Source organism: Cyphomyrmex costatus, unplaced genomic scaffold, assembly GCF_001594065.2.
Source record: "Cyphomyrmex costatus isolate MS0001 unplaced genomic scaffold, Ccosl1.0 scaffold205, whole genome shotgun sequence".
NCBI classification, from domain to species: domain Eukaryota; kingdom Metazoa; phylum Arthropoda; class Insecta; order Hymenoptera; family Formicidae; genus Cyphomyrmex; species Cyphomyrmex costatus.
Genome location: NW_017276095.1, coordinates 896355 through 912410, shown reverse-complemented (window position 1 = coordinate 912410; position 16056 = coordinate 896355). Strand labels below are relative to the sequence as shown.

General features: G+C 33.0%; 1 protein-coding gene across 3 annotated transcripts in view; it reads right to left on the bottom strand.

Moving 5' to 3' along the window:
• The window catches only part of LOC108773398 (long-chain-fatty-acid--CoA ligase 1), a 31636-nt gene that overhangs the window by 10562 nt on the left and 5018 nt on the right, over positions 1-16056 (bottom strand). For 2 of the 3 annotated variants that reach the window (XM_018539185.1, XM_018539187.1), the window contains exons 3-5: positions 7861-7975; positions 5035-5371; positions 2664-3132 (exon numbers count right to left, since the gene is read on the bottom strand). In XM_018539185.1, coding sequence (XP_018394687.1) covers positions 2664-3132; positions 5035-5371; positions 7861-7975 — 921 coding nt within the window. Of the gene's footprint in view, positions 1-2663; positions 3133-5034; positions 5372-7860; positions 7976-11165; positions 11331-16056 lie in introns of those variants that run through there. The other variant, XM_018539188.1, reaches the window with a different exon arrangement.

The following is a 16056-nucleotide window of genomic DNA, read 5'->3' as shown; positions in this document are numbered from 1 at the left end:
TATGTCATTAAAAATCATAGAGAACTCTTCGTATCGTCAAAAAGAAGCAGAAATTATCATCAGAACTATTGTATCTAAAAATTAATTTTTCAAAAATTTTTAATTTTTTTTTTATTATTCGAAAATTTTTTTTACATATCAGGAACTCTAGGCAATCGCAAATTGAAGCTATTAAGCCGCTCAGAACTATTCCACCTCGAAATTCGATAAAAAGTTAGCACCCCATTTTTAAAAAATGTAAAAAAAAAGTTTATTGAGCGGAACTCTTGTTATTAACTATAGGGAACTCTTCGTCTCGTCAAAAGGAAGTGGGAACTCTAATCAGAACTCCTGAGTACTATAGTTGGGGTGCTAACTTAACATACCCCTATTTTTCACAAAAATTAATAATGCAAATTAAAAAAAGTTGAAGTTAAGAAAAAATCACTACATTACGTTTTCTCAAAACTATTTCTCATGTACGGAAAAACAGTTTTAAAAAAGCTTTAAGAAATATCTAAAAATTTAGCTATATACATATAGTTTTAAAAATAATTTTGTTGGACAACATAATTATGCACTGTTAAATATTAAAGAATCGAATTTAACTTCTTAAGTTAAATAACTTTTGTTATTTTTAATTTCCAAGTGTGTTATTTTAATACAAAACATATGATTAAAGACAATCACGTCAACTTATTTTTATGGTTGAATTATTATATTTAATTTTAAAGTAAAAACGCCAACTATATTAATGTATTTAATAAATAATAAATTATAGATACTTGAGTTAAATTAACTTTTGAGTTAAATTATTTAACTTCTAAAATTAAATGAACCACATACAATTTAGCAGTGACGATCTATAAGAATAATTAAAAATAACTCAAATTGAAGATAATTTGACATTATGAATTAAATAACATTTAGCGTTGATGAAAATGCTGCAAAAAGTTTTAACATTTTAGCAATTAATTTGAACATCCTAGATAATTATTTTAATGGTCCAAGCAAAATTATTTTCAAATTTATATACATTTAAAACGTACATATTTATAAATAATATAACAATTCAATATCCTGTAAACGTACATGTAATAAATGCTACAAAAATTGTCGCTATAAACTAATTTTACATACATGTTGGCGTGTTGAATTACAATAGATGGAATTATATATCCAGTCTAAATTGATAGAAGCTCAGATATAAAATTATGTTTAATTAAATTCTTCGATTGTTGTCGAGAATCAAGCTTTGTTAAGATGTCGTAAAAATCAATAATCAATTAGATTATTTCTTCACCCAACTATTGTATTGTTAATTTATACAGAATAATCATGATTGCTTCTCCATTTGTGAAATGATTATTAGTTGCAAAGAATTTGGAATAGACTGTTTTAAAGATTATATATATAGTAGGAGATATATATTAATCACTGATAAAGACTTTGTAAGTCGAAATGTCCGAAATTCAATTAATGTATTAAAACGAATTGATTTATAATTGAACCGTTATAATTTATTCGTTATAAGTCTTGATATCAATTTACATTACGTAGAAATAATTTCAATTATGTAAACAGAAAAAAGTATACGAACTATTCGAAATCATTTACGATTTTAATAAATCACTCCGATGCTCACAGACAAATACTTGGAAAAAGATAACGCTTACAATATCGTCTATGAATATAAGCCATGTAATATAAGAGAACAATTGCTCGCAGCCATTTTAAGTCGAGAAAAAACGATTGACGACTTAGTACGATTGACGTAATAACACCCTACGACAATTCTCCGGTTTTAAAAATAGGCGAAATACGCAGTCATCGAAAGCGCGATGGATTATCTAATCGGGAAAATCAATATATACGATGAATTTAGAATGTAACTTACGACATTTACCGCTTATATGAGGTGAAAACTTACATAATGTTACATTATGTAAATAACATTTTAAGGAATCCTATTACCGCGATTTAAGCAACGACAGATGGACTCGTTAACATTTTTAAGATGTTATAGTGCGAGATGGACTGTGAACACATTCATCACGTAATCCAGTCGAGCAAGTGTAAACTAAAAATAAAATATTACAGATCGACACAAAACGCACGCGGACAACAGCAATAAACCACTTGAAATAAACCGCGATGATAAACAGCAACGCAATTGTACGATTCAAATACGAGGCGATTTCCGGATTTAATCGACAGACGCGGAAAATATTATACGTACTTCACGACAAACGGATGTTCTTTTCGTAAAAAGTCATTGAAACATTATTTATTCATCCGTATTTTTCTTGATTTTTGCGGAAGACCGTTTTTTTTTTCGCGTTTTTTGGTTTCTTTTTATTTGTGAGTAGTAAGAGAGTTTAAAAGTTAACGCGTAAATAAATGAAATATAATGAAAAACGTTTTCTATTTGTATATTAAAAACCGTTTGCGTATTAAAATGTTTGCGTTCCATTTTTAAGGTATCCGAATCTTAATATAATGTTATTTGAACATTTCAAATTACGTTGTTTAAAAAAAAAAAAACACGTACTGACTTGAAACAATCTGTGTTACGTGATTTTTTTTTAAGTAAGAATTACATTGTTGTATAGTATTATAACATTGATGTTATGTTACTGTTAGTGTTTACTGAGGTGCTGCCGATAAGAATCTCCATGACTCACCTTGTCGTATATACGATTCAGCAGCCTGGGCACAGCCGGCATGACGGTAGGCCGGAGGGCTTTCATGTCGTCGGGCAGCTTCTTAATGTCACCGCTGTAGAATCCGACGGAACCACCCATCATGTACATGCTGTTCTCGCAGCAACGTTCCAGCATGTGCGCCAACGGGAGGAAGCTGATCATTATGTCCTTGGACGTGATCCCGTGGTCACCCAGCTGCATTATCACCGCGCAATTAGACGCCATGACGTTCTGGTGTGACAGCATTACGCCCTTCGGGTTGCCAGTGGTGCCGGAAGTGTAGCATATCGTGCAGAGATCGGACGGCTTCGGCGGCAGCTCCGGATGGTTCCTCTGCGCGCCGAGGCGTTCAATGTCGTCGAACTTGTACAGCTCGATGCCGCGGTTTTTCGCCCGTTGATTCGTCGCCGGCCGCGTCTCCTTCACCACCACCAGCTTCCGCAAACATCTGTCGGGATTGAAGAATCTTTCAGACGGTGAGAAAGAGAGAACGCCGCTCGTGATTCCTCAGCCGGAAACGCTCCGCTTCATATCGCTTAAATTCTTGGCAGTATTACAGATTGATACTTTCAACATCACGCGCTTTTTTAAAGCTTTTTTCGAGGGCGGCCTTGAGAGTGGTTTTCTCTTCGAGGAAATCGACGCTCGGAACGTGTGGGCTACATATGTATATATGGCTTCCGCATTGCGTCGTGTGAAAAAAATTGTTAAAAAACAACGGAGCCTATATATTTGTCAAAAACATGTAATGTATTCAGTTCTCAATTCTATTTCACTTAATATTGTTTATCGCACATTGCCTAAAAAAGACCTTCCTCATTTCTATATACTGGTTATTGTGATTAATATCATCGCACATGCTTCGACGGTCGAATTGGAAGAACGCCCGTACAGAAATTGAGAGACTGATTCGCGAATCCCGACTGAAGTAATGTTTTTTGCAATAAGTTATATATTTACAGGTTTTTAATCCTAAAGTCGTCTGTATTACCGACTAAATCATATCATTTTTGTATCGCAAATACTTTCTTGTCAATCACAGATTCGAAAATCCTTTTCCAGGATTAAAGTCGCATTATTACGTGCCTGTGAAGTAGAATCTATATACTGAAGACGACAAAAAATGTCGAAATTGAGTTCTCCTTTACCATTTCTTAGTCCAATATGGGACTCCAGAGTCGTTGCACATCGTGACAACATTTACTTCATATAAAAATTATGCGATCTGTACTTATGAAATAGTAGTCCACAAGCAAGTAGTTTGCGTGAAGAAATAGCGTGGAGTTCTTAAAATTGGATTCAGATGTCTAATTGAAGCGTAATTACGACAAAAAGATTTATGTCTGTGTAGCGTGCGTGAGTGACATATTGATGTAGTGATGTGTCAATGAATGTAATCGTCTGTGTAAGCGCTATTTCTAATATAACCAATATTTAGGATTCCATTAAAGTTTAAAGTATTATAGTAGCGTATTATTATTAAATCGACGATTAATTAATTTAATTGTGAGATTGTGATATTTTAATTTATGATTGTGTTTTAAGTCTGATAAATTAAATCGACACACAATCTATAGAAGTGATAATTGTATTTGTATATTCACATATATGAATGTTATACTAATCATCAAGATCCATTTTGACCGAATATATGGTTTTCTTCCCTCTTATAATATTTAAAATGTCATTGTTAATTTGGTAATGACAGAAATATATGTATTTTTTTTAAATAAATGAATTTGCGACATATAAGTTTTCTTTTACGGATATTACACACACGAATGTTAGATTATAATAGTTCTTTGTAATGATTTTCTAATCACTTAAGAGAGAACCTTATGTATTAATTTAGAACATGTGTGTTTTACACATAAATTATTCGACGTTATCGTAAAATCAATATTTTGGCATATTAAATTATGCACTACATTACAAGTCCTTTTTATCGACATGCTAAATTAAGCGGTATTTAATTCTTAAGCGCGTGACTTCGTCAATAATCGATAACGTAAGATAGATCAGATAAAATAAAGAATATTTGTATGTCGCTTGCAAATTTTTTTTTTCGGTGTTTTTATGTTCTATAATGTTTAAAGTGCGTTCGATAATTTTTGTGATTTTAAGGAGCTAAGCTAAGAGAGAGAGAGAGAAAGAGAGTATCTCGTAGCGATAAGCGCAGGATACTTTTAAATTAATGATCATGAATGATATTAAGAATTATGAATGATATATTAATGATTATTATCAACGATATTAATGATTATTAAGAATAATAAAGCAATTAATTTGATGTAGTGGTCAAAAGACGTTTTCTCCATGTGTTTCCAAGGAGATTAACGTCACCACGTACCTCGGCGCTTTGTCGAGGAGCAAATTGCACTTTTGGTCATCTTCACATACCACCAGATTAATGTCAGCCTGATTTATGATGAACGCGCAAGCGTCGGGACCCAAGGTATCGTACAATGGCACCACTACGAGCGAGTACGAATAGCATGCCTGCTCGGTGAGAATCCACTCGGGACAGTTCTGACTGTACAGGCCTACTAAGGTTTGCTGACCAGGGGTCAGCCCCAGGGACACTAGGCCGGAACCAAAATTCTTCGCCCTGAGCAACGTCTCGTTGTAATGAAGCCATTGGTATGGTTTGTTCGGCCCGTCTTTCCACCCCAGACAGGGACCGTTATCTGCGAATTAGAAGAATGTTTATATATTCATCAAGAAGAATAATTACTTTAGACTGCATTAATTAACAATAAGAAAAGTGTCGAACGAATCACATAGGTGTGATTCAATTTCTTATACATCAAATTCTCATGACTAAGTTTTTTTCATTATTTGTAAAATGCTCTTCCCTCCCTCACGGTAAACCACGTCTTTCGGTTTACACTTAAAAAATTTGATACTGATCAACCTGCTCAGTTTCTAAACTCACATCTACGTTTTAAAAATTTCAAAAATTTAAATTCATAATCTATTGAAGGATATCTTTACATCTATCAATTCTTGAGTGGTCTTATTTCTTATATATTGGAGAAGAGTTTTTATTTCTTAATTAATTTGTAAATACTCATTCACTGATGAAGACTCAAAACGGAGTCAAAATGTATGAACCTCCTAAACAAATTTGTTAGTCCATCAAATTAGAATGTTTAAATTAGTCGCTAGAAAAATAAACATAAATAAAAATGAGCATACAGTTTATACATACATACTGTATGCTCATTTTTATTTATGTTTATTTATCATTGAGCCACCTTTTCACATTTTCATTTAGTTGCTAGAATTGTAAAATTTTTTTACAGAAAAAGGTCACCAAGGTATCATTTCACTTTAGAATAATATTTCTTTAAAACAAGCTGACAATAAAACTTTAAAAACATAAATACAAACTGTAAGAAAATGTCTTTCATCAAATAATATAACAATTTTTATAATGCGTCCCGTGTCACTTCCGCTATTCTCGGAACAACCAAAGACGCGTCCAAGTTGATCTAGGACAGTGAAGAATTAGCAATAGCGCGTATACCGGACAAATATCCACAAAATTTCCTCGTGACCACCAGGTAAGCGGTCCATTTTCAGTAAAATTATCAATCTTCGGACACATCTATCGTTATTATTCGTTATCGCCGCCGTCGTTATAGATCCCGTAGAGAGCTTGCAACGACAGGTGTCGGTTACGCGGGCGTGAGTTACGCAGCGTGGCAAAAATAAGAGATACACACGGGACTAAAATAGAGACTGTCAACCTTCGTCGGAAAGGTCGTCGAATCGCCAACGGAGACGAAAAGGTAAATCGCCGCTATATTCCGCGTCGATAATTCGCACCGTAAGTTGGTGCGCTCGTTAGAAAGCTATACACGCGCGCGCTTGTTTATTTCGCTTTATAGCGCAACCGTGCCGCGTCGCTTGCCAAACTAGCCGCTAAATCGACACACGCAATTGCGAATGTCGCGGGTGTACGGACATTCGCGTCAACGCCAAGATTGCTTCCGCAGATCTTTTCTGTAAAAATTACATGTTAATTGGCTACACATTCCTGGGTCCAAAAAATCGGACCGAGGTCTAGCATTGTGGACACAGGACTTTACGCGCGACTGGCGGATTTGCAAGATGTTCCCTGCAGCCACGTATTGAATATTAGTTTTTTCGATCAACATTAAATACCTTAACACATTGAATAGGCGTGTGAAATATTAATTAGACTCTCATTTGAATAAATGATGAATACTACAACATTTCTAATATTTCTCATTTCTATATAATTTTTAAAGGAAACTTACAAAATTCGAAAAATTTTACAAATTAAAAAGAATATTACAAGAGATAATATCAGAATTTTATTCACCATATATGGAAAGAACGTTTTTGCGAAAATATCTAAAAATTTAGATATGTACAGATCTGAAAATAAATTTTGTTGGTCTATTAAAATATTATAATTAAGCAAAAATTTCAAGCGTATAATAAGTAATACTGTTAAAAGTTTGATATCCTAGGAATTAGTTTGAGCATCCTATAGTATAATTATTTTGAGCAATAAAATTATTTTCAAATCTGTATTTACATAATAGCTAAATTTTCAGATACTTCAACAATTGTCCTTTTGGTATAAGATCTGAAGATAATAAGGCTGTCATGATTTTACCTAACCTAAAAAATCTTTTAAGTTTTTCGAGAGTTTTGCTCATTTAAAAAATCCAAAATGTGGGTTTTTTGAGATTTATTGGATTTTATTGGAATTATAGAAAAATTAATTTTTTTTTATCGAAAACAAAAAAGTATTTATAAATATTTAATAAATATATATGTATACCGAACTATTTGAATATTTTTCTGTTTAATATCCAAATAAATATTAACATATAATTCATAGCATATAATGTCATCATTTCTTTCTTTGCCTCTTATATAAATTTCTTATATCTAAAAAACTCATTATTAATATTTTTATAAAATATACACGTATAATTAATTTTATTTAAGTATACAATTAAATAATAGTAAATACAACGTAAACTAAATATATTAAATAAAAAATATCAAATAATCAACTTTATTTAAAAAAATTTCAATAAAATTCAATAAAACTCCCAAAATATCCATTAGGCTGGGCTTTTAAAAAGAAAAAACCTGATGGGTTTTTTTCCAGCTCTGAAAGATAAGAACTTACTGGACTCCTTGGCACCGCGACGAAAGCCTTCGTACAGGGTACGGACATCCTCGTAAAGAAACGTGACGAACTTGCCCTCCTTGCAGAATTTGGACATCCGGATGTGCTCATTGCCCTGCGAAGAGACGAAAAGTCGCGTGAAAACACATCCGGCGCACGCTTGTTACGTAATCCCGAATGTGCGGCAAGTGCGGGACTAAATTTAAATCGGGCACACGCACACGCGTATATCGATGTGTCGCGTGCGGAGCAGCTGATCACGCGGCGGGATGAAAGGGCGCAGGTAAAGGGACGGCCGCGGCGTTATACATATGCATGTTTCCTATATATCGATCTCTCCGCCACCGACCGACGCGGACGTGGGTTTCATCGACGTGCTTCTGCAACGACGACGTCGAACCACCCACATTCCCGACGCACACACCGTTCGCGAAACGTCCCGTATACAAGGAGTCATAGAATTACGAGTAGCGCATGTATCCTTGCAGCGTTTATCGCAGCTTCTCTTTGCGTTGAAATATCCATTTCTTCAGTCAGAAGTGACGAGAAGTGGATCACTTCTTACTCTCTATAAAATTTTTGGAGTGAAATCTAATTCTGAAGAGTGATAAAGAATGATAATTTAAAGCTCAATTGTGAATGATCAATTAAAGCTCAATTGTCAATTTTAAGAGTAAGATTGATTTCACTCTTTAGAGTTAGATTCTATTCCAGGATTTTAAAGAGTAGGAACTAGATTCACGAAATGCGAGTATTTGGATTTTAAAGAAAGCAACGTTATTGCGAGAAAATATTTTCGACAAATTGCTATTTAAAATCATATTTTCGAACGACAGATTAGAAATAACAAGCACCTTATTTTTCTCAATTTAATGAATATAATATCTTGTTTGTGTGTTATGCAAATGCAGGATTGAAATTTATGTTTTTTAATGGTTCAGCTTCTGATTTATTCGTGATATAAAATATTTAACAAAAAATAAGCGGAATATATTATATGTAATATATGTAAATAAATAAATATTATCTTTATTATATATATATGTACATATATAATACACACACATATATGTATATGTATATATAATTATTGCATAAAGTGTAATGTCTGTATATTGTGATGTGCTACATTTTACACTTTCATTATCAAATGTTCTTAATGACTGTATTCTTACGTCACATTCAATAATTATGGCATAACTAGTATACATATAATTGTAAACGAGCTCCGTAGTCATTTATTATCTATTTAAATAGCAGTTAGTATTAAGTGCGATATGAAACGTAACATTTTATATACTGTGTGTTAAATTTAATATTGTAAATTATCTAAAAAAAAAATATATCATAAGTTAAACTATATTTACACTAAAACATTAAATGATACGAACATTAAGACTTTAAATGATACGAATAATTTGCATTCCTCTACTGTAAATTGCATCTAATTCTTATATTGATCATTGTAAATTATACTTCCGAACAAAATTGCGTTCAATTATATTTAATTAATTGTTTAATATACAAGAGTGAATCAAATATAAACGAGAATTTCTTTAAAAAGTTTTTTTCATATGAAATAAAAAATACAAAACATTTTTTTTATTTTTCTACATAATCTCCTGATTTGGAAACGAATTTTCCCCGTCTGACTGAAAGCCTTTTTATGCTGTCATTATAAAAAGAAGGTGAACGTGTTGTGAGCCAATTGCGCACGAAGGCCTCCACTCCTGCGTCGTCTGCAAAACGCTTCCCTCCCAACGCCTCTTTCGGGGGTCCAAACATGTGAAAGTCACATGGACTCAAGTATGCGGTCCAAAAAAGAGTCCCCTTCTATCTTGTATCGATTCAGAAGCCGTAGGCAGTTGTCAAGACAAATATTTTTCTGCTGCTCTGTGAAAAGACGCGGGAGCCAATAACACTTTTCTGTATCCCAGCTCATCAGAGATGATTCTTTGGATACTGCCATAATTATGTTCAAGATGAGCAACAATTTCAGCAATTGTAATGCGTCGGTCGGTCTCCAGAAGGTCACGAATCGCATGAACATTGTCTTCCGTTAGATTCCTGGGACTGCGATCGTGACTCTGATTTCCGACTCTCTCTCGTCCTCCAGAGAAAGTCTTGGGCCAAAAGAACACACGGGCTGTGAGAGGGTTGATTCTCTGAATTATTAGCGTAATCTACGGTGAATTTTAGCAGACCGAATCCCCTCTTTCATTAGAAATTTAATTATGATCCGTTGCGTAACGGACGGATGAACCTCTTTCCCGCTCAACTTTTTACGGATTGCCGTACCGATCCGAGAACGCTCTCAGGCTAAAAATCTCCTCCTAACATCCCCATCACATCCTTAACGTTGTATCGTGCTACTTTATCTGCTCTAGACTCCAGAGCGAAATTCTCGTTTATATTCGATCCACCCTCGTATATATATATATTTATATTTAAACTAGGAATAGATTTCTTTAAGTGACGTAAAATCGTTTCTTATGAGTACGCATTGGGATTGAAATGATAAACGGGTGTAATATGTAAAAAACGGAGCTTAACAACGATCGTTTGTCTCCTTCAAAAAACAATAAAATGCGTCCAATCATAGCGCATTGCTGATTTGGTTTCTGCAATTCTTGTCACGAAACGCACTTGGACGACCCACTTATAATTTCACGAGAGAAATAGTCGCTGTTACCAAATATCGAAATGCAATTTCCGCGAACTTCAAGAGATAAACGAAAATCTCCGTGGAGATTCCTTTATTTTACGAAGAAATTTATAATTTGCGAAAAACACAGTGTTCTATTGAGTTTTTACATCAAAGATTCGATTATGTATCATCCAACTTGATGAAAATTACAAAAATGAGCAAATTCATTAGAATATTTATATGGAAAAAACATAATTTTGTCGAAGTAACAGAAAATTTAGCTAAATACACATCTGACGATAATTTTGTTGGATTATCAAAATAATTACGTAAAAAATTTAAGCATGATAAACAATGCTGCAAAATATTTGAACATTCTAGGAACCAATTTGGACGTCCTATAATTATTTTAATAGTCCAACAAAATTTTTATTTTCAAATTTGTATATTAAGTTACGTTAAAGTTTATATACTTCAGCAAAATCGTTTTTTCAGTATACAATTTTACTGGTCAATATCTAATGTACTCATTTCTACAGTTTTTACTTTGTTTCATAGATGACGATACACAATCGACCTCTAAATAAATAAGAGGACAAACCGCCGCACGTAATTACGCGACTGCGAGAAAGCTCCCTTTCCAAGGAGGCCACTCCACCTTGAACATATCGGACTGATTGCCGAGGTCTATCGGCGGGTGGATCGGCTCGTGAAGAAAACAGCTCGACGACATCCTGGCACGTGCAGCACGTAACACGCACTTTTAACGGGCGCGCACCCGCCGCCGAGTCACGCGGGCTACTCTCGAGATCGACTGCTCTTACACGGGATACAAAATAGATCGGACCAACCGGACCAACGTTCCCGCGGCCACTGAATTCAAATCGAGCTTGTGACCGAGCTTTTGGCCCGCAGCGCGAATGTTACGCGGATGATGCTGCTCGCCGCGTGCAAGAGATGCATGCCGTCGTATACTGTCAGTATCACCGACCACCTCGAGCATCTATCTGGATAATGTAGGGGTAATAATTCAACTCTGGAAATTACTGCTAACCTGCATGGGTAATTGTTGAAAATTTCTGATGCGTATACTGTTAAATTCATGATACCAAATTACACACACACACACACACACACACACACACACACACATACCTAATTTGAGTTATTTTTAATCAGTCCTATAGATCGCCACTGTTTTTACTCGGTATGTTATTAATTTACGTAAAACAGAGTGGACCTGAACAATTTAAATCAAGGAATGTATTAAATTTGACTCAAATTTAGTTTACTCTTTACTAAATGCGTCAATGTGTATGTGCGAACGCTGTTTACTGTGAAATTAAGCAATTCTATCAGAAAAATGGGTTGATTAAATGTGGTTGTTCTTAAACATACATTTTGTGTTAAAATAATACACTGACACACTTGAAAGTTAAAAATAATAATATATGGTATACTTAACTTAAAGTAGTGGTTTCAATTTGACAGTGTCAATTAGTTTAACAGTGTAAATTAAATTCAAACATTCAGGTAATATTTTCATCATACTTATACAGAAAATTTTCTTTCGTTTCTAAATAATTATTTTAAATCTTGAGAGCTCAATTTATTTTATATTACTGAAAATTTTCTTCGTTTCTAAATATAATTGTTAAATTGAATAGAGTTTTCTTGTAACAGTGTATTTTTTATTATAATAGAAACTAAATATTGCTCTAAGAGGCTCATATCTAAAATATCAACATAAAATATCAATTTTCTTCATTTTTGAATATATTATATTGTTAGATGGAATAAATTTTAATTTTTTTTATCACTATTTTTTTTATTAAGTATAATGGAAGCTAAATATTGCTCTGATAGATCTTTCAAATTTCTACAAGGAAGCTCGTACCTAAAGTATCAACATTTTGCATCTATTAAAACCATTTTAATCTACTGCTTTGTTTTACTATTCTGTAATATTTCTCTACTATTATAATAAAATCGAAAAAATTTTTTATAAATAAAAATTACATCTTTCGAGGTACATGTAATTTTGCAAAGAGATTCTGTGGCATAAATCGTACAAAAATAACCCCATTTCTCACATTTTCGTTTGCATATACTACTTATATTTCGTATATCTGAATTCAAATTTTGCCTATAAATCAAACTGTATATGATTTTGACTGTAAACAGCATAAATGTACGTGTTTGTTTTCGAAAGATTATAAATATTTATTTATCTCTTTTAAAAATTGAGATTGATCAAATGCAATCCGACAAATTCTCTGTCGTATATGCTTTTACTCAAAAGATTTATAATTAAAATAGAACTGCGTAAATCACGCCGGTGTGTCTAGTTTATATTGACAGTATTAACACGAGATCGGCGGCCATGCTTTGTGGGAAGATCTTCAACTTAAATATAGTGCGCCAGCCGAGCGTCGTCGCCCTCGGTTCTCATCGTCCAAGAGTTTTGGATGTTCGCCAACGCGGATAGTCGGTCGACGCCACGCATCTACGCTCGTTCGCGTAGAGCCACTTTTCTTTTCACGTATTCTTATCGTTTTATCAATTCTCGTCGTGAGCAGGTATCATCTAGAACAGTCTAGAACTCTAGAAACTTCGCGATCGTCTGTTATTACGGCAAGTTTTACGAGACACGGCGATATATGGGTCGCATCTAAGATTCTTATCAAGTGCTTTGTAGGTCACTAATTAATGTCGACGTAACGTGAAACAAAAATTTTGCCGCAGGAGTATAGAGCGGGTAGTAAATTCTTAAGTAGATATATATGTATAGATACTATTGTTAGGCAAGTATTTTAAAACAACTTGATTAATAATTAAAAATTGCTAGTTTAATTTCATAGATTGTTGAAATAATATATTTTTTAAGATAGGAGAAATATTTTTTAAATAGTAACTAATTCAAATTTTAGCTCGATTATCGATGAATTTTTAGATAAAAGATGATTACTGAAATCATGTTATATCGCTGTTCTTAAATGATTAAAGAAGAAGAGATGTTGATTATATTACTTATACAGGACAAAAACTCGCAGCAATATTTTTGTAACGTTGCAATGTTGTTGGAACGATAGGAGAAGTACGCTCAATATCGAACCATGTTAATGTCTCTTTACTGCTAATAGATGGCAGTTGTTTATAATGCTCATTTAAACAAGCTATTGTCTTTGTAAAACATAACAAGTTCTCTCGCTTCTTTGTTCAGCCAATTAAAAGCTATGAGTGAAGGTACACTGACTGTTGGTCCAGTGCTCTTGATATCTTTCTACCTTATCTGGTGTTCTGCCTGGTGAGTTATTTAATATTTATTTGTTTTACTTTTTGTTTTACTGTCATTTATCGAGTGATATACTCGATAAATATACACATTTACAATAATAAAATAAAACATTAAAAAGCATGGGATGATAGACTGACTTTGTACATTATGATGAAATGTGACTTGCTCGGCACTCGACAATAGCAATTTTCCCAGTACCGGACGCAAAGGAAAAACCTTAATATTCAAAATTTTTATATTAGTATTTAGTTTTTGTTTGTAGGTCTAGTCAGATAAATTAAAAACAAATCTTATGGTAAGAAAAATAATCTCACGAGTGATTTTTTTGTATATGGTTTTACACATTTATATATTTTATACGTTTTTATAGAAATATATACTATTTTTTTATATGTTCGGTACTGGAAAATACTTTCTTTAAGATATGTGATTATTTTTAAATAAAAAAGGAATTATTTTTTTATTCTAAAGAAATAATAGGATCGCTGTTAAAACAAGAAATCAATCAAACTTATCACGATTATTATAGTAAAATTGCATAACTTTTTGAACTTTATACCACAAATTTTATAATTTATACAATTAAAGAGTCATTGTCTAAAAGGCTCGTAAATATCAACATCCCTATTGATTGGAAAAAAAAAGGTCATATTGAGTTCGCTGGAATCAATATCACTCAACGAGCGCCTAGAGGGAAGGTTATGTAAACTGATAGTCGAGACGAGGTTAGTTGCGAGCCGATTGGTAAAGTTAATCTGCAAAGCTCGTTATATCTGTAGTCTGGCTTCGAAAATACCATAACTTTGGGTAAGACATTTTTGACGTACGATATGTTGTCAGAGATTCCTTTACGCCGTATTGCTGTTGTGTAGCACGCGTTTGTGTACCCACCCATTCTTCTCCCAATGAATGGCTCGTGGACGCAACACGTTATGGACTAATTCAATGAGCACGTGAAAGAAAAGAAAAAAAAGCATCTGACAAACTAGGTATCGCTTTACCTTTTGACAAATTGTACGGCTTCGGAATATGCGCGTATGTATTTTTACATCTTGTCCGTACGCGCTACTTCAATCGAGCAGATTGCTGCGAAAGGTTTCCTGCCGCTTTCAAATAAAAAAAAAATCCGGGACTTTTTAAAAAATGGATACCCGACAATTTCTGTCAAAACAGAAAAACAGTCAACGGTAAATAGTGGATATTTTCAGATTAACAAAAGTACCTTTAAAGCTGCAATATTTCGTTCTCAATTTTAAATACAAAATTTCGAGGGGGTAATCATTCAATGTAATCGTGGGACGGACGTGTTTCCTAAAATCATTATAAAATTTATATAAAATTTTGATATATAATCCGACAATTACAAGAAATAATTGTGTAATATTAGACAAAATCGTTTATCTTACCAAATGACCGCATTATAGTGAGGAAAAATTATTTGTTATCAAATAAAATTATATAAAATTAAATGAAATCATGTAATCTGTGAGACAATATTTCAGATAGTGGTTATATTCTCCTCGCAAAATTTCTTGTACTAATTTATTATCGCATAAAATATTTAAGAAACATATAAAACAAGCAGTCTTTGGATCAGAAGAAAGACAAAGTTAAAAAAATGTACAGCGTAATAAATAAAAAAAATTAAAGGAAGCAGTTTTAAAAAACGAATAAAGGCTATCATTTATAAAATATTTTATATAAAAAATATACGAATAAAAATTAGTTTTACATGAACAGAAAGAATTTAATATAAAAGATAAGAAATTAGTAGATAATATTGTAGATAAATCAATGTCTTTTTTTATGTCTATGACTGGAGAAAATATCATGTGTTTTATTTTTAAGATTTCAATTAGTTTATGTGCGATGTCTCATCTAACTTTAGTATCAGCTCCACTCGAGACTCCGCGATATATTGCGTTAAACACGTGAAGAAGACATTGTTAACCGCTGTAAATATTTAATCAATAGAAATTGTTCAGAGGGGATACCAAGTTAAGTGCTCTCAACTAGTTTAGTGGTAGTATATAATGCAATGTATCGATACTAGTTACTTGCTTTTTTATAATACTTGCGATAGCTTCTCACTGTGTGATAATAACAGTAACCCTTGTATCATCGTCTATATATGATGAATAATCATGTATTTAAATTAATGTTTACTGCTTTCGGAAAAAGATAACCGTGGCTAATTTACGACTAAATAGATAACAAAAAGTAAAAGAATTAATTTACTTAATGTTTACGA